Source organism: Giraffa tippelskirchi, chromosome 12 (genome assembly GCF_054371585.1).
Source record: "Giraffa tippelskirchi isolate mGirTip1 chromosome 12, T2T-mGirTip1v1.2.pri, whole genome shotgun sequence".
Classification (NCBI taxonomy): domain Eukaryota; kingdom Metazoa; phylum Chordata; class Mammalia; order Artiodactyla; family Giraffidae; genus Giraffa; species Giraffa tippelskirchi.
Window position 1 is genome coordinate 131,782,920 of NC_137286.1, and position 22,796 is coordinate 131,805,715.

The following is a 22,796-nucleotide window of genomic DNA, read 5'->3' on the forward strand; positions in this document are numbered from 1 at the left end:
TTAAGATATGGTTCTTTCCTTGAGAATGTGTAGTTCTGAGGCAGGAAATATATGGGCTCCAGGTTAGACTGTTACAACTGGCCTCCTGTTTGCATTTCATGGGGAAGGAAGAAATGGGCTACAGGCTGGATTCTCAGTACTAGCCTCCTGTTTGTATTTCCAGACATACGAGGTAGGTGGGCTCCAGTTAAGGCATTTACAATCAGCCTCCTGTTTTCCCTTTGAAGTGGAAGTAACAACAGAAGCAGGGTTAGTAGCCAGTCTTTGTCTCTTGTCCCAGATAGCTTGGTGGGTTAAGAATCTACCTGCAATGCAGGAAATGCGAGTTCAATCCCTGGGTTGGAGAAGGGCATGGCAACCTGCTCCAGTATTCTTGCCTCGAGAATCCCATGGACAGAGGAGCCTGGTGGGCTGCAGTCCATGGGGTCACAAAGAATTGGACATGACTGAAGCGACTGAGCATACTCCACAAACACCTTCAAGTAATAATCATGGCAGTAGTCAATGGCAAGGACAAAGAGGGGCAAAACCCTGTTTGAGTAAAGGATTCAGGGATCTTCACTCCCCCCCACCAACCCCTTCTGGAACAAGGGAGACGCTACATATGTGCAGAAAGTCTCCTTAGGGGTCAAAAGTCAGAGAAGAACACCAAGGCATAATGAATTTTGCTCCCAGAAGCCTTCACTTTGAAATCCATCTTGGCTGAGGGGTGTGTGCGCACCCAAGGGAGGGTCCCAAGGTAGGTCAGGTGTAGTAAAAGAAACCAGATTATTGGTTAAAGGTAAACACAGACCCGGAAGAACTGACTTATATAAATGACTTAACCGCCTCTTTACCGCGTTCCTCCTCACTAGCGGTGATGCCCGCACCCTTTCTCTCCAGGTATGCACCTCTGCCTTGCTTCTATCTTAACGAAACAAACTGCTTCTCTGTGTGCTCTCCCACTCATTGTTGTGTTATCTCTAATAATAAACTTTGTAGCTGTGTTTACAGGTCTGGCCTCTGTTGATAGATGCATTTTTCACTGGGGGCAAAGATTCAGGGAAAAATAGCTTCTAGCCCTTGCTGGTCTGGGAGCTAGGATTCCTGGTTTTCATCCAGGTTGCCCAGGTTCAATTCCTGGGAAGGGAATTAAGATCTCGCTTCATGCCACTGCTCACTGCTGCCTTGCCCAGATCAGTTCATCTTGCCTATCTTTTGAACTGACACAGAAAGCAAGGCAGCTAGTTTCCTGTGGACTCTTTCCCCCTCATTGAGACCTTAAGTTACTACTGATAAAAATATCGTGCCAGTTAGACATAACTAGGTCTTTGAATTATAGTCTTGATTTGACTTGGAGTTTAGTTTGATGTTGGCATTACCAACTCCCACGATTCTGAATTAAAGTCTGGGTTAATCAATGCAGATCCTCATCAGCTTGAGGAATGTGTTTGCTCTAAGTGGTCTAAATTGCTAACCATACGTATTCAGTGTGCCAAGACATGATGGTTGCTCTCCCACATTATGTTTAGAAAACAGGGTAATTTGTAGCATCTTTCTAAGTCTACTTTCCACCATGTAAAATTTGGCACAAAGGCAAATGGAGCTCTATAAATTTATACTTCAGCTAATTTTTATTTTTTCAATAAAACTTCCTGGATGATTCTAACCTAAAATTTATTTTCTTGAAGTTTTCCAAACAGATGACTTCTTTAGAAAGAGAAATTGAAAATGGTCAGGTGTGTCTGTATACAAGCCATTTGTAGATTGAGGACCATGGCTTTCCTCTCAGTGGACTGGTGGTCAGTGTGACAGCTTGGGAATCACTCTGCCTGTTTCTGAACACCAGCTCCACTTTTTTGTATTATGTAGGTATGTCACTGGGCAGTGGTCAAAGCCTCTTTACGTCTCTGCTTCCTCACAAGTAAAACGTAGTAGTGATGGTACCTATGTCATAGGGTCACGTGAGGATTAAATGAGATAACACATATGCATAATGGATCCTTGACTGTTGGTTTAATGAATGAAAATTGAGTGTTTATGATTCACTCGGCTCTGAGCTGGATAACTGGCATATGATGAAGAATAAAAATCCCTCCACTTAGAGCTTAGTAGTACAGATGAGGGAACGAATTAATTAGTAATCACACTTAGGAATATAACATTACAGTCACAATGTGTGCAACGCTAAGGCATAGTATAGGTATTGGAGCTGTCTGTGGGGTTGAGGAAAGTTCCCATGGGAAGACTGAGTTACGATCTAAAGAAAACTAGATGGGAATGAAGTAGGGGAAGGTGTGTGTTGGCTGTAAGACTGTCTAAGACAGAGGGAAGAGCCTGGAGGATGGCTCTGTGGCCAGTGTGCACTTGGTGTATATGAAGAAATTAAATAAGGCAGTGTGTGAAGGGAAGAGAACCATAGCCAATGTTGCTTGAGATGCACCTGGAACTGCAGGGAAAGAAGACATGGTCCAACTTGGGGCCTTTTTAAGCCATGTTTAGGAATGTGACCTCGCAAAATGATGTTAGGTATTTAAATGCTGGAGAGATATTTGCAATGATCTATTATTATTGTTGTTGTTATTGTACTATTGTCATTATTTTTATTCCCTAGCAGTCTTTCCCATACCAAATATGTTTATATACTTTAATGTTTATTCATTTGGTTGTCTTCTCCAGTCTCTATTATTGTTTTTCTCTGAATTCTTACTCCCTCTATCTTTGCATTTAGAAAGAAAGCTGAGAAGATAGCTTTGTTTTCTTTCAATCAATTTTACTGTTGGAAGTGGAATTTGCTTTTGTATAACTTTTAGGCATCATAAATAAAAAACAATTGCCAAAATGTTACCTACTGTGACACATTTTATGCATCTTAGCCTTTGTGAAATACTTAAACACGCTGCTGTTTATTTGTCTAACTTACACAGGCTAAAACCTGAGGCTGAATCTGTGTGGAAAATGTGGAGTTTGAAAAGAGGCTGATGTGTGTCTGTGTGTGTGTTCATGCACATTCACCTATTTTGTATTTACTGATCTACCCTTGGTCAATGAAGAGCCGAGGTAGGAGCTGTGCAACTCAGAGATCAAAGGCCATAATTCTTCCTCCTACTCCCAAACAAGGGAATAACTCTATTAGGTTAGGCCATATAAATACAATGTCCTGAGCTTTACATAAAACCTGGGTAGCCTTGGGATGCCGCAAGGCCCACCCCTTGAGGCACCCTCAGGTTTGTCTTCTTTGGGCACTTTGCCAAGCCTCCTACTCTTTTTTTGGCTGGGGGATAACTGCTATACAATGTTGTGTTGGTTTCTGCCATACAACAACGTGAATCAGCTATGAGTATGTTAGTCATTCAGTCGTGTCCGACTCTTTGTGACCCCATGGACTGTGGCCCACTAGGCTCCTCTGTCCATGGGATTCTCCAGGCAAGAAAACTGGAGTGGGTTACCGTTTCCTTCTCTAGGCGATCTTCCTGACTCAGGGATCGAACCCAAGTCTCCTGCATTGCAGGCAGATTCTTTGCCATCTGAGCCATCAGGGAAGCCCATTTGTATGTGTTAATATATGATATTTGCTTTTTTCTTTCTGACTTACTTCACTTCTGTATAACAGATTCTAGGTTCATCTACCTCACTAAAACTGACTCAAATTCATTCCTTTTTATGCATACCTTGTACTTTTCTGTGTTCTCTGGCTTGCTTGCTATGGATAAATGTGCTTGCCTTGGGTTGCTATCCAGAATAAGAGTTGTTAATCATATATCATATTTTTGATATAAATAATCAAAAATTGTTTCCAATTTTTTCTTTTGTGGTAAAATATGAAATTTACCATCTTAACCATTTTATAAGTGCCTAGTTTGGTGGTACTAAATATATTTATGTTGTATAACCATTGTCATCATATACTATTACTTGTATCTTGCAAAACTGGAATTCTATCCCCATTAAACATTAACTCTCTAATCTCCTTTTTCTGCCCTGCCCCAACCAACCACCATTCTATTTTCCATCTCTATGATTTTGGTGACTCTAAGAACTTCATATGGCATTTGGGGACTTTTATATTTCCATGCAAATTTTAAAATAATTTGTTCTAGTTCTGTGAAAAATGCTCTTGGTATTTTTATAGGGGTTGAATTAAATCTGTAGATAGCCTCAGGTAGTATGATCATTTTAACAATATTAATTCTCCCAATCCATGAACATGGTGTATCTTTCTATATGTTATGTTGTCTTCAATTTCTTTCATTAGTCTTACAATTTTCTGATCACAGGTCTTTTATCTCTTTAAGTAGGTTTATTCCTAGATATTTTATTCTTTCAGATGTAACTGTAAATGAGATTGCTTAATTTCTCTTCCTGATAGTTCATTGTTACTGTATAGAAATGCAACAGATTTCTGTATATTAATTTTGTATACTGAACTCGTTGATGAGCTCTAGTAGTTTTTGATGATGTCTTGAGGATCTTATATGTATAGAATCATGTCATTTGCAAATTGATAGTATCAAATTCTCTGTTTAATTTATTTCTTCTCTAATCTTTATGATTTCTTTCCTTCTACTAACATTGTTTTGTGGTTGTTGTTGTTGTTCTTATTTTTCTAGTTCCCTTAAGTATAAGTTTAGGTTATTCTTTTGAGGTTCTTTTTTGTTTGTTTGTTTCCTGAGGTAAGCTTGTATTGCTATAAGCTTCCCTCTTAGAATGTGTCCTGCTGCCTCCTGTAGATTTTAGATTGTTGTGTTTTCATTTTCATTTGTCTCTAATTTTTTTTTTTTTTAATTTTGTTTCTTCTTTGATTTTTCTAGTGATCCATTGGTTGTTTAGCAGTGTATCTTTTAGCCTCCACATGTTTGTGTTTTTGCCTGCTGGTGTTAGGGCCAGTTCCTGACACAGCTTGCTGTGGGGTTCAGTGTATCCTCAGGTTGGTGTCAACCCACTGGTGTCATTTTGCTGGAAGGTATACAGAATATGAACCCGTTATATGCAGTGCTGATCATTAATGGTTGATACATAACATGTAATGTTTGCTAAAGGGATAAGTAATTATTCTGAAAAATATTCTGTGTATCACAGGGCCTGATCTTCAGGTTTGCACAGCCAAAAAACCTACGTGTTGCACCAGGAAGATGGAGGAGAGATACCAATTCGTGGCTCGCCAGGATATGCAGCAGGTGCTTCAAACATCCAGCTCTACATTAAAGTTTTTGATATCTCGAAATGCAGCTGCCTTTCAAGGTAAATATATCTTGATTTCTGAAACTGAGGACAAATCTTGCTATGTAATTTACCTATTATTATTATCCTGGTAAATTTATCTAGGTGTACTTCTTTGTCTTTGTGTATTATACTGGTATAAAATGAAATTTTAGCTTTATTCTAACCTTGATAGCAACTAAACCACCACTAACTTTCATGGCTTGTCTCTGAGGTCATCATCAGGCTTATAAATTGAGTTGGAGTAGGGAGTCTGTTTTGTTAGTGAAATATATGCCTTTCTGGGGGTTCTGCCAGATCCCCAATATTCTGACCCATGGTTTACTTCAGTATGAATAGACATACTCATGAGATTTTATGAAAATAGTCTATAAAACAAAATCCCATTGCTTTTAACTGAGTAATTATAGATTCGTTTTCAAAAATATAATTTTGAGAAATATTTTTCTAACTTTTCCTCTACCTCCTCATGTGGCTTTCCTAGGAACATCATTGTGATATGTCAAAGTGTAGACAAGTCTGATAAATAGTAAAATAGGAAATATTAGTTGGATGTTTAAGGATCATCTACGACTAGAACGCAACCTTAGTTCAAACAATGTGCTGAGAAATAAAATTAATGGGTTATAAAGTTATAACACACATTGGCAAATATATGATCTTTTTATTGTTTTAGTCGTCTTGTCTGTAAAATTCCTTATTACTATAATAAAATAGTTTATTTTTTTCTTTTATAAAGCATTAGCTATTCTGTATATGATTAGAATGAAAATATTTAGATTACACTACTCTCAAACAAATTTATTGCTTTTGTTCAACACAAAATATAACTTCTGTTGGTATTCCTTTTTAATAAGTGTATTAATGTCAATCTGTTTAGATAATTTGTGCTTTGTTTACATACAGAAGTAAATCACAAAGCCGATTAATTTTTAAAACTCTACTTATTAAATAAAATGAATATAATAAATCAGGACAAAATTTAAGTTGAATTAAAATGCAATTCCTGATGAATTGATGATTTTTTAAAATAGAAACATTGAAATGTCAGATATAAAGATGCTTTAATCTAGTAATATTTTTCGATGTCTTAAAAAAAAGCCTCATTTCTGTTATGGAATTTGTTCATGAGAAATTGTTTTAGGAAAATATATTGATATGCACTTTAAGCAAAGATTTGTGACTTGAATTAGCTGAGCTAGAAGATATTAACCATCCACTGAAAGTGATGTAATTATTTTTTCTTATGAAAATGATAGTGTGTATGATATGGAAAATACATTTTAGAGATAAAAGGGGCAGTGAATAGATCAACGTTACCAGAACAGGGAGCTGTCGATGAGAATTGTGGACCATACACTTGAAAAGAGTTAAGTTGGACTCACGTGGAAGAAGGCTTAAAACATCAATTCGAGTTTGAGAGAGTCATTAAAGATTTTTGAACAGTGAAGCTTCATTATTATTTCTTATCATTTAACGTCAAAACTAAATCGTTCCAAGTAAGAAGATATGGTCGAAGAAGACCATGATAGATCAAACCTACTTTTTTGGATAACAGTGTTAATAGTTTCATACAGATGAAAGAAAGTACCAGCAGTTATTAACACATAGGGACTCAATGAATAGTAGCTAAACATTTTCTTCTGTCTTCAAATATACTCTAACAAACTTTTCACGTATGGTTGGATAAATTGATCAAGATAGAGTGCATTGAATTCAAAAGATTGAGAAAAATACAAAACCTGGAGTATTTAGACTTTTAACATGGGTTTGGGCTGCTGAAAACTTTTGGTGTGAAAGTGTCCCTGGTGGCTCAGATGGTAAAGAATCTGCCTGCAATGCAGGAGACCTGGGTTCAATCCCTGGGTCAGGAAGATCCCCTGGAGAAGGGAATACATCCTACTCTAGTATTCTTGCCTGGATATTTCCATGGACAGAGGAGCCTGGTGGGCAAAGAGTTGGACATGAATGGGTGACTAATACTTTCACTTTTATCAGTAGTATAATGACATGAGATTGTCTCTACTGGAGTGTATGGTAATATTATGTACAACTTTGAAAAATTTTCTATTTAGTAAATTGTACCTGTATTTTTACTAGGGTGAGTTTTGCTGTTTTTTAAAATATCAATTATAAAAGTGAAAAAGAGTGGGTCTTTCTTAAATATGATTTGTTATAATAAATTTTCATGTTCTCCCTTTGTGACACGTCAATTTTATTTAAGAATCATGAGAAGGTAAGGCAGATTTAGAAGAGATTTGCCTAAAGGCTAACTTTACTGGAACAAATTCTCTTACAGGAAGAATACCTGCTTTTAATTTAATGAATAGAATAAGTAGCTATAGGCTTAGTTCCATAAAAACAAGCTAAATATATGTGCTATAAGCAATTTGAGAGATCACATTTGCTATATTAGAACCAAACAGGACACTTTATCAATAAGTAAAATGCCCTCTGTCTAGTTTCTATGAATGAAAATATCTGAAAACAATTCAGCCCCCCCTTTTTTTCTTAAGAAGAAACAAGCCAGTACATTTTATTGGAAAACTTACTTGGCTTGAGAGCAAGTTACTGGGGGAAATCAATTTACTTCTTAAATCATGTAAGTAGATGTGCTACGTTTTGATCTTTTGATTTTTTAATATTTCATGTATATTTCCTACTTCAATAATATTACCCTTTTTTTAGCCTTTATGTATGTTATAAAAGTCTTTGGACTAGGGTGTAGTATAGTCCCTTCTCTCATGGATCTCTTGGGGTTCCGTGGAAGCATGTTTTTGAAACAAGCCTTTGGATATCATCGATGGGGATAATCACTTGGGTCCATGGATGTAGTGAGCCCCACATGACAGTGAGATAAAGGCTGGGAGACTGGCATTGCTCAGAAGCGAGGAAACTGCCAGCCATTGATCTCAGAGGATGTAAGGTTATTCCAGTGTATGATCCACACTCACTTCTGGAATTCAGCACTGGAAGTTAATATATTACCAGTGGGGTGGAATATATTATCAATGGGTTGGAATCCACCTCCTTACTGGGACAATACTTCTCCTTTTTTCATTTAAGGAATCTAATGGTATTTGTTGTAGGTTTCCTTAAAGAAGGCAAACAAAAATATGTTTTTGAAAGGGTCCATAATTATGACCTGGGGCTTCACTATATCTTAAAGGTCCCTATTCATGTAGCTTGTGGCGTTTTACAAGATGAAAGGAACAAGTGGGTTTCGTGTCTATTGCTGTTCATAAATTAGTGGTCCTGTTTGCAAATAGATTGCTGGCTCCGTCACAGTGCAGACAATAACTGTTCTTTATTTTCCGGGGCTTAATAATGTTCATGAATAAAGCAGGGGAGCCTGAAATAATGTGCACGAATTTGTTTCCCTTCAGCTGCTTTATGAGTGTGGGATTGCCTGCTTTAAAAATATTTTGGAAATATTTTTATAAATGTTTTATTTATTTATATGCTAAAGTATGGTGTGACTCATGAAGAAATAAAAGAACTTGACAGAGAATATGTCATCTACTATTGAAAAGCAACTCCTATCCAGCTTTCAAATTTGTCAGGTTTTAAATCACAGCTCAAATAAGAGAATAGGGCTTAGTTGGTTTTTTTTTTTAATTTAAAACAATATAAAAATTTCAGCACAGTTTTTCAAAAATATAATGAAGGCATATTCGGAAGAACACTGTTGGAAGCTTATGTTTTGTTGAAACATTGGGAAGATAAGTTTAAAAAGTTTTAACTTTCCTTTGAAGATAGAGCTTTTCCTATTCCTTTCATCTTCAAAAAGCTCACATATTTCTAAAATTTATGGTGTACGCTAAATCTTTACTCTGGAAGTTTCTAGTTTTACATATAGCATATAAAAAGTATGCATTATCACAAAAGACTGAGTGATAAATAAGAAAGAGTTAACATTTTTGTTGATTTCATTCTCTGGGCTAAGTACATTTTGATTTCTTGATTAAAAGCACTTGAAAGATTGATAAGCTTGTCCTCTTAGATTGAGATGTTAGATTTAGGACTTTTATTACAATTACATTCCTATTTTCTATGAAATATTGGAATATGTCAATATTAAATACCTTTGTTTAAAAGCAAGTAACTTAAGAATGAGAATGTGAATATAATTCATGTATTTTCCCCTTTCACACTAACAGATATTAGCTACTGTGAGGTGTATAGCTAGTGTATGGCCACTGTAAAACTAGTGTAAAATATATGTATGTATCCATATACATACAGTCAAAGGCACAGGATATAGTAAATATTTGACTATCTTAATATATGAGATGAGTACATTTATATAAATGTTACAGTAGTAAGCCTGAAGTACATTATTCTTACTATATTCACTTCAACTATGCTTTGCAGAGGTGATAACTATTTAAAATTATTCCTTGAAAGAACGTTGTGTACAAGGATATAGGAAAGATGCTATTTCTAACACTGAGAATTATCTGATCAACATCCCAAGGGTAAGAGAACAGGTAGCCTTAGGCTGGCAGTGTTGAGGAAATATGTTGGCTTTTCTCTTTCTCTGGAACCTAGAGCAGGGACTCAGTTACTGTAATTAAGTGAATTGCATGAATATATGAATAAATGAATGAATGAATGATGCTTAGCAGAAAGATGGTTCTGAAATAAAATGGAAGATTTCATCTCTTCTCCCCCTTCATCCTTCCCTTCCCTTCATGCATTGAATATCCCTCTTGAGCACCTACTAAGTGCCAGCACTGCCAGGGGATTGGATTGTACCTTGCCCAAATATTCAGTCTATTTTTACTTTTATTGGCTCATTCGGACTTCTGATCTGCCAACGTCTGTTTACTGATTTTATAAACTAGGAAGGAAGGAATTCCTTGGCAGTCCAGTGGTTAGGACTCTGTGTTTTCACTGCTGAGGGCCGGGGTTCAAGATTTCACAAGCTGTGTGGCATGCCCTTCCCATCCCCCAGAAAAACCCCAGAAAAAACTAAGAAGGAGCACGTTATAATGTTTCTGTCGACAGCATATTCTGAATGTGATAGTATTTTTCCTTTTCTTTTGAAGCAGTGCATGGTTTAGTATGTTATCTCACATAGCAGCTACCAGTGCAATTGGTCTTTATCTAACTGTCCTGTATCTCTGAAATGTTAAAAATTGTTTCTTTTGAATCTGTGAGCAAGCTTCTATTAATTATGAAAATGACTAATTTTCATATATTGTAGATAAAAGTTGCAGGAGCTTAAATTAGTTTTCAGCTGGAAATTGAATGAAGCATTCAGCTTGCTTTGCATGAAGCATTATCGATTGTGGAAAAAAATTTGAAGTGTAGAACTAAGATCAGGTTTACTGTGTCAGAATTCTTTTTTAAATTTTAAGAAGTTAACTTTTAGTTTCTTCAATTCTGACTGATGAGGGTTATGGTCATATAACCTATTGCTATGATAATCTTACCTAGAAACAACAGTAACCTGCTCATTGCAGGCTAAACAATTCCTTCTTGATTTTATATGAAACGCATTCAGTTAAGTCTTTTTAATGTGAGAACTGTACGTTTATTGCCTGGAAGATGAATTGACATTTTTATCATTTTGTTATCTTCATATTAGTTTAATCTTACTTTTGTATAAGGGATCACAACAGATGGTTCTTAAATGGTTACTGTGTATTGAGTAAAGACCAGGGTGTGTGAGAGGTTACAACTAGCTATGTTTTTTAGATTTATCTGTCCCTCTATTTCTTATTCATACATATTAATTGATTTATAAAATTTCTATCTGTAGATATGTGGCTTTATTCACCCTCCCTGTGATGGACATTTCAATAATTCCCAACTTATATTTGCACTGGTGGTGGTGCAATGAACCTTCTTGTTCATGTCTTCAAGGGCACATGTTTCTTTAATGTTTATATATAGAAGTGAAATTGTGGCTTATAGGCTGTGACCTTGTCAACTTGACCAGATATTGTAGAATTACTCTTCTAAGGAGCTGAAACAATTTAAACTCCCACTGGTAGTTGGTGTGCTTTGTCTTTATTCTGCATCCTTCCCAACTCTTTCCAATAATTCAGAAATTATTGTCAGAATTTAAAAAGAAATTCTAAAAATATTTTTTTTTAATTTAAAAGCGTTTTAGATAAAATTTGATGAACTAATGCATGAGAAATGGTATCTTGTTTTCAAAATGTGCAATTCCCTAATGACAGGAGTATCTGAATATCTTTTCAAAAATATTTCTTAATTTGGTGTATTCTTTATTTTCTTATATGAATTTATCTTGTGAACCTGTATACATACTTAGAGGATATTTATCATGTTGTGAGTGTTTTTGTATATATTAAAAATTTTTTCTTAGGTATAGATGTCAGCTAGGAATGCCACTTCTTAAAGGTTTAGCTTAAATAATTCAGATTTCTTTTGAATTCTAGGGAAATCCAAACTCTCCAGAAGTTTTCCGCACATTTCCATGGTTTGCAGGTGGTTTCCTGACTCTGTTTCCCTGCCTTTTTTCCATTTGCTTTTGTGTCTCTTTTCTATCATATTAATTCAGCATGAAAATTTTTTCTTAATTACCACTTCCATAGACACACGCATATTAACCTACGTTGTATGTATAAAATATATTTTATGAGATGGTGGTGATAAAAGAAGATAAAAATCTAAAAATCACAAATAATTTCAAAATTGAACACTGATTCCTTTGTTTGCAAGTGTTTTTCAGCTCTCCCTCCACCATCAGTCCATGAAGCTACCACCCTCTTCTCTTTGGCCCTCGCATCTTCCACTTCCTTGTGTGATACTCAGGGCTTCTCAGATGGTGAGATTAGGGATCTTCTGGTTCCTTACATTTATTATATGAACCTAGAAATAGTAAGCATAACATGTCTTTGAGGGTCCATTTAAAAGAAGTCCTTTTTTTTTTTTTTTTTAGTTAAGAAAAACTTCTATCTTTTTATTTTAGAAATTTCCCCAGCTTTATTGAGGTATGATTGACGTTGTGTAAATTTAAATGTACAATGCATTGGTTTGATACTCTTATGTATTGCAGTACACTTGCTATGGTAGTGGTAATACTGCCATCATATCATTTTTTATAGTAAGAACATTTAAGATCTACTCTTTTAGTAGCTTTCAAGTATGTATTACAGTGTTGTTAACCAATCACAATGATGTTCATTATATCCCCAGAACTTACTCACTTTATATCTCAAAGTTTGTGCTCTTTGACCAGTATCATTTCTCCTACCCTCCTGCCCATGTTAAGCACCATTCTAGTCTCTAAACTTAGAATTGGTTAGTCATCCTATTTTCCATTAGATGTTTTAGGAACAGTGATTTTCCTAAATACCACATTCATACAAAGTACAGTGACCTTTTTTAAAGTGCTGACAAAGTATATAATCTTTTTTCCCCCTAGTATTTAAATTGAGCCTATTTTATATTTTCAAAAATTAATGTTGAGAACATTAATATTCTATGGAAGGAGATAAACAATTATTAACTGCTTTTGAAATAAACAATTATTAACTGCTTTTGAAACAGAGCTCATTTACCTTGGAAATGTTTATTTTCAAAAGTAATAATAGGCTATAAAGTTAATCAGGCATTTTTGGAAGATCCAGAATATGTTTTCTTTAAACAAGTTTTCTCATTTTGCTAAATAAATAAAGAAAAAGAAAATGGGCTGAATTAATATCACATTTTCCTAAATATTGTATGGCAATAAACTTCAAGGGAAGCTTATGATGTCACTAATATGTGGTTGACACTCACTTTGTAATTTAATGTCTATGAATTCTTTTAAAAACCTTTTACTCCATGAACGAACTTTTTCATTATATTGATAATGCAATACAAAATGTACACGCTATAAAAAGTGAAATTCATACTTTCCCTTGTCCAGGTTAGCTTTGTGCACTTAACATCTGAATATGGATTTTTGATCATGTTAGCTAATATATTTTATCAATATATGTCTTAGAATTAGTATTTCTAGCAGTAAAAAGTGTTAATATTTTCCTATTTATAAAAGACTGGTAGGAAGATAAAGATTGAGGGATCAATTGAATATATGTAAATTTATTTGATGTGAAAAACAAATTATAGTTCAGTTCAGTTCAGTCACTCAGTCGTGTCTGACTCTTTGCGACCCCATGAACCGCAGCATGCCAGGCCTCCCTGTCCATCAGCAACTCCCGAAGTCCAGCCAAACCCATGTCCATTGAGTCAGTGATGCCATCCAACCATCTCATCCTCTGTTGTCCCCTTCTCCTCCTGCCCCTAATCTTTCCCAGCATCCCACTCATCTTTTCAAATGAGTCAGCTCTTTGCAAGAGGTGACCAAAGTATTGGAGTTTCAGCTTCAACATCAGTCCTTCCAATGAACACCCAGGACTGATCTCCTTTAGGATGGACTGATTGGATCTCCTTGCAGTCCATAGCAAAAGTAATAACTTCATTGTATGTTTTTACTGGTTATAAATTTTGTTAACAAGTTTTGTTGAAATATATCCTGATGCACTTACCAGCTCTTTTGATAGGTCATTTTCTTAATAGCTGTTTTTGAGTCAACATATTTAGTTTTATGGAGGGTGACTTGTCTCTATTAAATATCCAATGTATTTTAAGGCCCTACAAAATTTTATCTAAGCTGGATTATGCTATGATTTAATGATCAATTTATTTAAATTATTTTTATGTGCTCTATCGCTCAATCATGTCTGACTCTTTGTGACCCCGTGGGCTGTAGCCTGCCAGGCTCCTCTGTCCATGGGGATACTCCAGGCAAGAATACTGGAGTGGGTTGCCATTCCCTTCTCCAGGGCTCTTCCCAACCCAAGAATCGAACCAGGGTATCCTGCATTGCAGTCGGATCCTTTACAAGTTGAGCTACCAGGGAAGCCCTAAATTATTATTTTTTTTATATTCAAAGATAAAGTACTGGCATCATTCAGTATGAAAGGAATTGTTTTAAAACTCAATAATGTATGTGTTTTCACAATTTACATACCACCTCATAAGTAGTAATTTATCATGAGATATTAATTTGTATGTCACCATGGTTGTTGTCTTGGGCAAACTCTGGGAGACAGTGAGGGACAGGGAGGCCTGGCGTGCTGCAGTCCATGAGGTTGCGAAGAGTCGGACATGACTGGGCCACTGAATGACCACAGCATGGCAGCTGTGTGGCATGTGCCACATGAAAACATTTTGTTCTTCCTCTGCTTTATTGGTTGAGATCCAAGTTTGGGAGTGATCACCCTCAGTGGCAATGTGCTTTGGGACAGTGAACCCTCTTGAGTCTAGGGGATGGGGTGAAATGGAATAGAAACTATGTGTATGATGGTGAAGTTTCGAATAGCTGTGATGGGAAATGGGAAAGAAAATGAACCAAAAGTCAGTTATAAGGCTAGCAGTCAGTTCAGTCACTCAGTAGTGTCCAACTCTGCGAGCCGATGGACTGCAGCACGCCAGGCTTCCCTGTCCATCGCCAACTCCCAGAGCTTATTCAAACTCATGTCCATTGACTTGGTGATGCCATCCAACCACCTCATCCTCTGTCATTCCCTTCTCCTCCTGCCCAATCTTTCCCAGCATCAGGGTCTTTTCTGATGAGTCAGTTCTTTGCAATCAGGTGGCCAAAGTATTGGAGTTTCAGCTTCAGCATCAGTCCTTCCAATGAATATTCAGGACTAGTTCCCTTTAGGATTGACTGGTTTGATCTCCTTTCAGTCCAAGGGACTCTCAAGAGTCTCCTCCAACACCACAGTTCAAAAGCGTCAATTCTTTGGTGCTCAGCTTTCTTTATAGTCCAACTCTCACATCCATGCATGACTACTGGAAAAACCATAGCTTCAACTAGATGGACCTTTGTTGGCAACGTAATGTCTCTGTTTTTTAATATCTTGTCTAGGTTGGTCATAGCTTTTCTTCCAAGGAGTAGGCATCTTTTAATTTCATGGCTGTAGTCACCATCTGCAGTGATTTTGGAGCCCAGAAAAATAAAGTCTGTCACTGTTTCCATTGTTTCCCCATCTATTTGCCATGAAGTGATGCAACTGGATGCCATGATCTTTGTTTTTTGAATGTTGAGTTTTAGGCCAGCTTTTTCACTCTCTTCTGTCTGTTGGCTCTTTAGTTCCTCTTTGCTTTCTGCCATAAGGGTGGTGTTATCTGCATATCTGAGGTTATTTATATTTCTCCTGGCAATCTTGATTCCAGCTTACACTTCATCCAGCCCGGCATTTCACCTGATGTACTCTGCATATAAGTTAAATAAGCAGGGTGACATTATACAGCCTTGATGTTTTCCTTTTCCAATTTTGAACGAGTCCGTTGTTTCATGTCCGGTTCTAACTTTTGCTTCTTGACCTGCATGTAGCTTTCTCAGGAGCCAGGTAAGGTGGTCTGGTATTCCCAACTCTTGAAGAATTTTCCAGTTTGTTGTGATCCACACAGTCAAAGGATTTGGCATAGTCAGTAAAACAGAAATAGATATTTTTCTGGAACTCTCTTGCTTTTTCTGTGATCCAACAGATGTTGGCAATTTGATCTTAGGTTCCTCTGCCTTTTGTAAACCCCGCTTGAACATATGAAAGTTCTTGGTTCATGTACTGTTGAAGCCTGGCTTGGAGAATTTTGAGCATTACTTTACTGGAGTGTGATATGAGGGTAATTGTGTGGTGGTTTGAACATTCTTTGGCATTGCCTTTCTTTGGGATTAGAATGAAAAGTGACCTTTTCAGGGTAACATTGGAGACAACTAATTATTAATAATAGTAAAATCATTATGCGTGATGGTATGGCTGTTTTTTAGCCCTTTTTAGTTCTTGCTTACAGATGGGGTTCCAATAGAGAAATGCTGATGCATGGTTGAGCATGGGTGTTAGGGGATTCAGTCATTCTCTCACAAATATTCCTGAGGCATCCCCTCAGTTTAGTTTAGTTCTCAGTGCTTGGTATGTCTCAGAGAATGAACAAAAGAGTCCCATCCTCACACTCTGCATTTCAGCAAATAAGCAAACACAATATAGCCGCAAGGCTCCTCTGTCCATGGAATTCTCCAGGCAAGAATACTGGAGTGGGTAACCATCCTCTTCTTCAGAGGATCTTCCCAACCCAGGGATCCAACCTAGGTTTACTGCTTTGTAGGCAGATTCTTTACCGTCTGAGCCGCCAGGGAAGTCCCAGCTATGTTAGAATGTATTAAATGCCTTGAGATAGATAATACAGTGTGGATCGGGGAAAGGGGATTGGAAGGGTCACAGTTTTAAATTAGATAGTCAAGGAAAAGTTGGCGTTTGAGCAAAACTTTGAGGAAAGTGCATGTATGTGTTGGTTCTGTGGATGTCTGGTAGGAAAGCATTCTTTGGAAAACAAATAACCCAAAGATAGGAGAATGGGTGCCTCGAATGTCACAGGAATAGCTACAGGGAGGCTACTTTTGGCTGGAGCACAATGGGTGAAGTGGGGGAGATTGGAAAGACAACAACAGAGGGCCCCTACCTTCATGTGGGGTCTTTTAGGCTTTCCTTCTGAAATAGGAGGTTTTTTCATTTTCTTTTAAGTTTATTGAGTTATTTGGCTGTGCTGGGTTTTCCTTGTGGCATCTAGGATCTAGTTCCCTGATTAGGGATCAAACCTGAGCCCCCTGCACTGGGAGCTCGGAGTCTTAGCCACTGGACCACCAGTGAAATTCCCTGAAACAGGAGTTTTTAACTATAGATGTGGCTTTATTTAGAGAACAAAACAAAGCAAAACAAAAAGCCTCTATCTAATCCTTAAAGGGCCTGTCATGGGGCTAGGGTAGATGTAGAAGCCCACTTAGGAGATGATTATGATATTCCAGAGGACTTCCCTGGTGGCTCAGAGGGTACAGCGTCTTCCTACAATGCGGGAGACCTGGGTGCAATCCTTGGGTTGGGAAGATTTCCTGGAGAAGGAAATGGCAACCCACTCCAGTATTCTTGCCTGGAGAATCTCATGGACGGAGGCGCCTGGTAGGCTACAGTCCATGGGATCACAAAGAGTTGGACATGACTGAGCGACTTCACTTTCACTTTCATGATATTACAGAAGAGACGGCATGGGAAGTGGTCAGATTCTGGATATAGAATGAGTATCGGTGGGTCCAGGGTGTAGCAGGAAAAAGAATGAGGCCAAGCAAAGGGACTGACTGTGGTAAAATACACCAAGGGTGTGTTTGTGAGGTGAAGGTGTGTATGGAGGCGAGGTGAAGAAACTGAGGCTGAAGGATGGGTTTCCACACAGACTGACTTTGGAATCTCTCTGTTGGTAGAGCTGGAGTCAGAGACAAATTGCCACCTGGTTCTGAATTTCTCAGTAGAAGAAAGATGCTGTTGGGTGTAACATGGATGGTGGTTGATTATTCGATGGAGGATAATAAAACTTCTTTATTGAGGTATGATTGACCAACAAATCAATGTGTTTTATGTTTAAAACTTGATGCATTTGGAGATAAGTGTACATCTGTGAAACTTATCACCACAATCTATGCCATAAACATATTGGAGGAGGCTAGTCATCGACACAAGGTTAGAAGAATAACGATCTGAAAGAGCCAGGCAGCGTCCAACTCCTTCCTGTGGCCAAGATCTGTAAAGTGGGAGGGATGTTGTTTCTTACATATATCTAAGTATGAAAATAAAATTATTTTGATAGAATAACTCACGGTTCTATACAATGAAACCTCTTATCAGTATTTGAAAAGTGAGTGAAAGTAGCCTAGTTGTTTCTGACTCTTTGAGAACCCAGGGACTGTAGCCCACCAGGCTCCTCTGTTCTTGAATTCTCCAGAGAAGAATACTGGGGTGGGTTGCCATTTCCTTTTCCAGGGGATCTTCCTGACCGGGGATCAAACCTGGGTCTCCTGCATTGCAGACATAATTTTTACTGTCCTCATTTAATGTGAAAGGCATTATAAAGGAATGACTAACACACGCCTGGAAAATCCCATGAACGGAGGAGCCTGGTAGGCTGCAGTCCATGGGGTCGCTAAGAGTCAGACACGACTGAGCGACTTCACTTTCACTTTTCACTTTCATGCATTGGAGAAGGAAATGGCAACCCACTCCAGTGTTCTTGCCTAGAGAATCCCAGGGACAGGGGAGCCCGGTGGGCTGCCGTCTATGGGGTTGCACAGAGTCGGACATGACTGAAGCGACTTAGTAGCAGCAGCAACACACAAATGAAATTGACTTGAATGAAATTTGTAAAAAAACTTGGAGAATTGACTGGAGAAAGTGTGTAATGAAACAAAGTAGAATAAAGTTGCATAATAGTAATTATAGGCAAAATCATTAGTTTGTATGTGAAAAATTTATTTCAAATTTATTTGAATTATAAAAGATACAACATGTTTATATAAAATTGAAAGTAAAAATCTTTTATTTGTCAATAATCCAGTTAGCAAGTAAGGTTCCATGATGAACTAAAGTCTTATAAGACTGAAATTTTAAGTCTTGGTGGTTATTCTCATAACACTGAGAACTCATTTGACATTTTTATATAAATAAAAATGAACTAAGTTTTGTTCGCCAAACAGTATTAAAATTATCAATCATTTCAATAACATCTTTTTATTATATCATCTTTTATTGAATAAAAAATACTTTCAGCTCATATAATTGGCATTATTATCTAATTAAAAAAATTTAAATAATATAGTAATTCATTGTAAATTATGAAATGCAGTTTATTAAAACTGTGGAAATGTTCTTATTAGTTAAGCTTTTTTTTCCCCTTATAACCTTGGTGGAAGAGCAGATTAAGATTAAAATATTGGACAATTATCCATAATATTTAATAGGTAAAGTGGTAAGATATAATAGAAAATAAGATACCTCTCTTTCTTCAGACAAATAGAGGACTTAAATTTCATAGCCATTCCTCAATGTAGCTATTCATGATGGGAAATTATCCATGCATATCTTTATGCTTTTATCATAAAATATATCTAGCATTAAATGGGATATATATGCTATAGCTTTTAGGCAGGAGGCAAAGGGCTTGAAATGGCATCACAAGATCCAGAAAGTCATAACAGTAAATAAAGGGTAATTGTCGGATAGCTATGCTGTACTTCTTTTATGCCAGAGTAATTCTGCCTGTAGGCTAACTTTTGTATAAACAAAGATAATTGAACTTTTGCACCTTAAAGAGTATTATCCTCTTGTATTATCTCTTTGGCTCCATCTCCTCAGGGTATAAACCTGACTTGAGTGCTAACTTATGAAACATTCAATTTTTCCCCATAAGTAGGAATAAATTGAAGCTACTTTGTAACAGAATAAACATTGGCCTTTGTTGTGGGAAAACATTTGTTATTGTTTTTAGATAGGCAATATGAGTAAGCATTTTAGAACAGGGTTCTAGTATTAGAGAACCTGGGCTGGAATCCTTTCTTAAGACCTGCATCTAGGCTTTCATTTCCTCAGTTGTAGAGTAGGATAAAAATACCTTCTTCTTGGTTACAGTTACTGTGAATTGGTCATGGTAATCCCTGTAAGATAACTAGTATCATGTCTGGTATATAATAGGCACTCAGTGGATGTTAGCTATTCTTCCTTTATTTATAGTGTATATTTTCCCCCAATATTTGATTGGAAGCAAAAATCACAGGGTAAAAATTGTCTAATGGAGTTTCTGTAAATGGAAAAATTGCATAAAGTCAGTTGGCACATTATCAGAAATGCCTGAGTAGCCAGGCAGAAGGGCTCTGATGACCCAGACTCCTGTATCCCTCCTTGGATCTGCGCCTGATGGGCTTTGCAAGAGTTAGGTTGCAAGGGCATGGGGTTATGGCCAAACATGCCCTCTGTATTGGCAAAGACAAGTCATTGCAAGAAATTATTTGGTGAATAATAATAACTTGTACACTTTAAGGCAAGCTCTTTTCACTACTACCTGGCTGGTAATCAAATGAAATTTCAGATTTCATTAAGTGGTATTAAAGTGTAGTATTTTGACTCTCACTGTAGTAGAAGCTAATATGAACACCAAAATCTAAGCTTTGATGCAAAGGGACAGAGTCCACGGAAAACTATTCGGTGGCTTAACAAAAGCTTTAATCTTCTTAGTATCCTTCTCCAGAAGAGAGTAACTTCACATATGAAAGGCTTTGCAGTTTCCATATCACTGGATTCATTCTAGCCATTTTCAGGGATTTTGTAGTTTACTTTGGCATTTCTTTAGATTATGCATTTGTGAGTTTTTAGATAGAGCCACCAACTTTAAATTGGTTCTTTCACAACAGCATGGAATACATAAATAAATGCATTGTCTATAGAGCAATGTGAAAGGTTTTTGTGGCTGGTAGAATATGGCAAAAAACTTCACTGAACTAATTTAGAGGGTACTGTTCATTAAGATAATTTCTATTTTGGTCCAAATGTTTGCTAATTATTGTTCCATAAAAGTTTGTAACGGTTTGATAGTTGTACTTTCTACCTGCTAGAAATGTGAAATATCATTATTGCTTGTCTGGAAAGCATTTTAGAGGGTTTTCTCTCTATTCAGGAAAGACAATATGGAGAGAGATGGACAGTATATCTCTGTAAAGTGTGATTTAGGAAAACGATCAGATGACTGAACAAAGGTGTCCAGTGGTTTAAGAAGGAAAAATAAATGCCCCGTTCATGTTATGATTTTTAAAATCTGGGTTTAATATGCTTACTTTCTAGTTGTAGTCTCAAGGCAGTACTTTAGGATGATCTAGGCCAGCTGCTTAATTTGTTTTTATTACAAACCTTCAAAGTAGGTTTAAATTAAATTATCTATATATCTGGCAACTCTTACTCAATATATTTAGTGTACTTGTTATTGGAATGGGATCATATATTTTGAATGGAAATTAAGAGTATATTTAACAGTTGTAAGCCTACACTGGTGCAGTTTGACAACACAGCAAAAATATGTGCCCTCTCTCTTTTTTTTCTTTCTGATCCTTCTATGGGTTATATATATTGGAAAATTTTTACACAACACTTAGGGACACATAAACACATATTAATTGCAGTATTTGTTGTAATAGCTGGGAGCTGAGTCAGTATGGGTGTTCGAGGGAAAAGTAAGAAAAATGCACAGAAAATGCATTATGGAGTAGTATGCATCACGAGAAATGATCAACAGGATACATAACTAGTGACAAGGAATAGGCTTTAAAAACATAAGGTAGAGTGAAGAAGGGCAGAAAGAGAAGAAGGTATGTAGCACAATGCCATATATGTATCTTAAGAATACATGTACCAACCTGCATACACTAGATGAAAGTGGAAGAGAGTGAAAAAGTTGGCTTAAAACACAACATTCAGAAAACTAAGATCATGGCATCTGGTCCCATTAGTTCATGGCAAATAGATGGGGAAACAGTGAAAACAGTGACAGACTTAATTTTGGGGGGCTGCAAAATCACTGCAAATGGTGACTGCAGCCATGAAATTAAAAGACACTTACTCCTTGGAAGGAAAGTTGTGACCAACCTAGACAGCATGTTAAAAAGCACAGACATTACTTTGCCAACAAAGGTCCATCTAGTCAAGGCTATGGTTTTTCCAGTAGTCCTATATGGATGTGAGAGTTGGACTATAAAGAAGCTGAGCACCAAAGAATTGATGCTTTTGAGCTGTGGTGTTGAAGAAGACTCTTGAGAGTCCCTTGGACTGCAAGGAGATCCAACCAGTCCATTCTAAAGGAAATCAGTCCTGAATATTCATTGGAAGGACTGATGCTGAAGCTGAAACTCCAATACTTTGGCCACCTGATGCGAAAAACTGACTCATTTGAAAAGCCCCTGATGCTAGGAATGATTGAAGGTGAGAGGAGAAGGGAATGACAGAGGATGAGGTGGTTGAAGGGCATCACCAACTCAATGGACATGAATTTGAGCAATCTCTGGGAGTTGGTGATGGACAGAGAGGCCTGGCGTGCTGCAGTCCATGGGGTCACAAGAGTCTGACACAACTGTACGACTGAACTGAACTGAACTGAAGGCAAAGTTCACTAAAAAAGTTATCTCTGTGAATCTTTTGATTATTTTACCAACTCTGCTGCTGCTGCTGCTAAGTCACTTCAGTCGTGTCCGACAACGTGCGACCCCATAGACGGCAGCCCACCAGGCTCTCCCGTCCCTGGTATTCTCCAGGCAAGAACCCTGGAGTGGGTTGCCATTTCTTTCTCCAATGCATGAAAGTAAAAAGTGAAAGTGAAGTTGCTCAGTTGTGTCCGACTCTTAGCGAACCCATGGACTGCAGCCCACCAGGCTCCTCCTTCCATGGAATTTTCCAGGCAAAAGTACTGGAGTGGGGTGCCATTGGCTTCTCTGTTCACCAACTCTAAGTGCTGTTAATTATCTACCCTCTTAATTTCAGTGCATTCTAGCAGACAGTACCAGTTCAGTTCAGTCACTCAGTCATGTCCAACTCTTTGTGAGCCTGTGAACTGCACGTAGCAGTCCAGGCCTGCCTGTCCATCACCAACTCCCAGAGTTTACCCAAACCCATGTCCATCGAGTCAGTGATGCCATCCAGCCATCTCATCCTCTGTCGTCCCCTTCTCCTCCTGCCCCCAATCCTTCCCACCATCAGGGTCTTTTC

General features: G+C 37.4%; 1 protein-coding gene across 3 annotated transcripts in view; it reads left to right on the forward strand.

The window, feature by feature from the left end:
• Nucleotides 1-22,796, forward strand: part of GPC5 (glypican 5) — a 1,454,838-nt gene that overhangs the window by 34,163 nt on the left and 1,397,879 nt on the right. For all 3 annotated transcript variants that reach the window (XM_081551127.1, XM_081551124.1, XM_081551126.1), the window contains exon 2: nt 5,059-5,220. In XM_081551127.1, the coding sequence (XP_081407253.1) occupies nt 5,059-5,220 (162 nt within the window). The remainder of the gene's footprint in view (nt 1-5,058; nt 5,221-22,796) is intronic.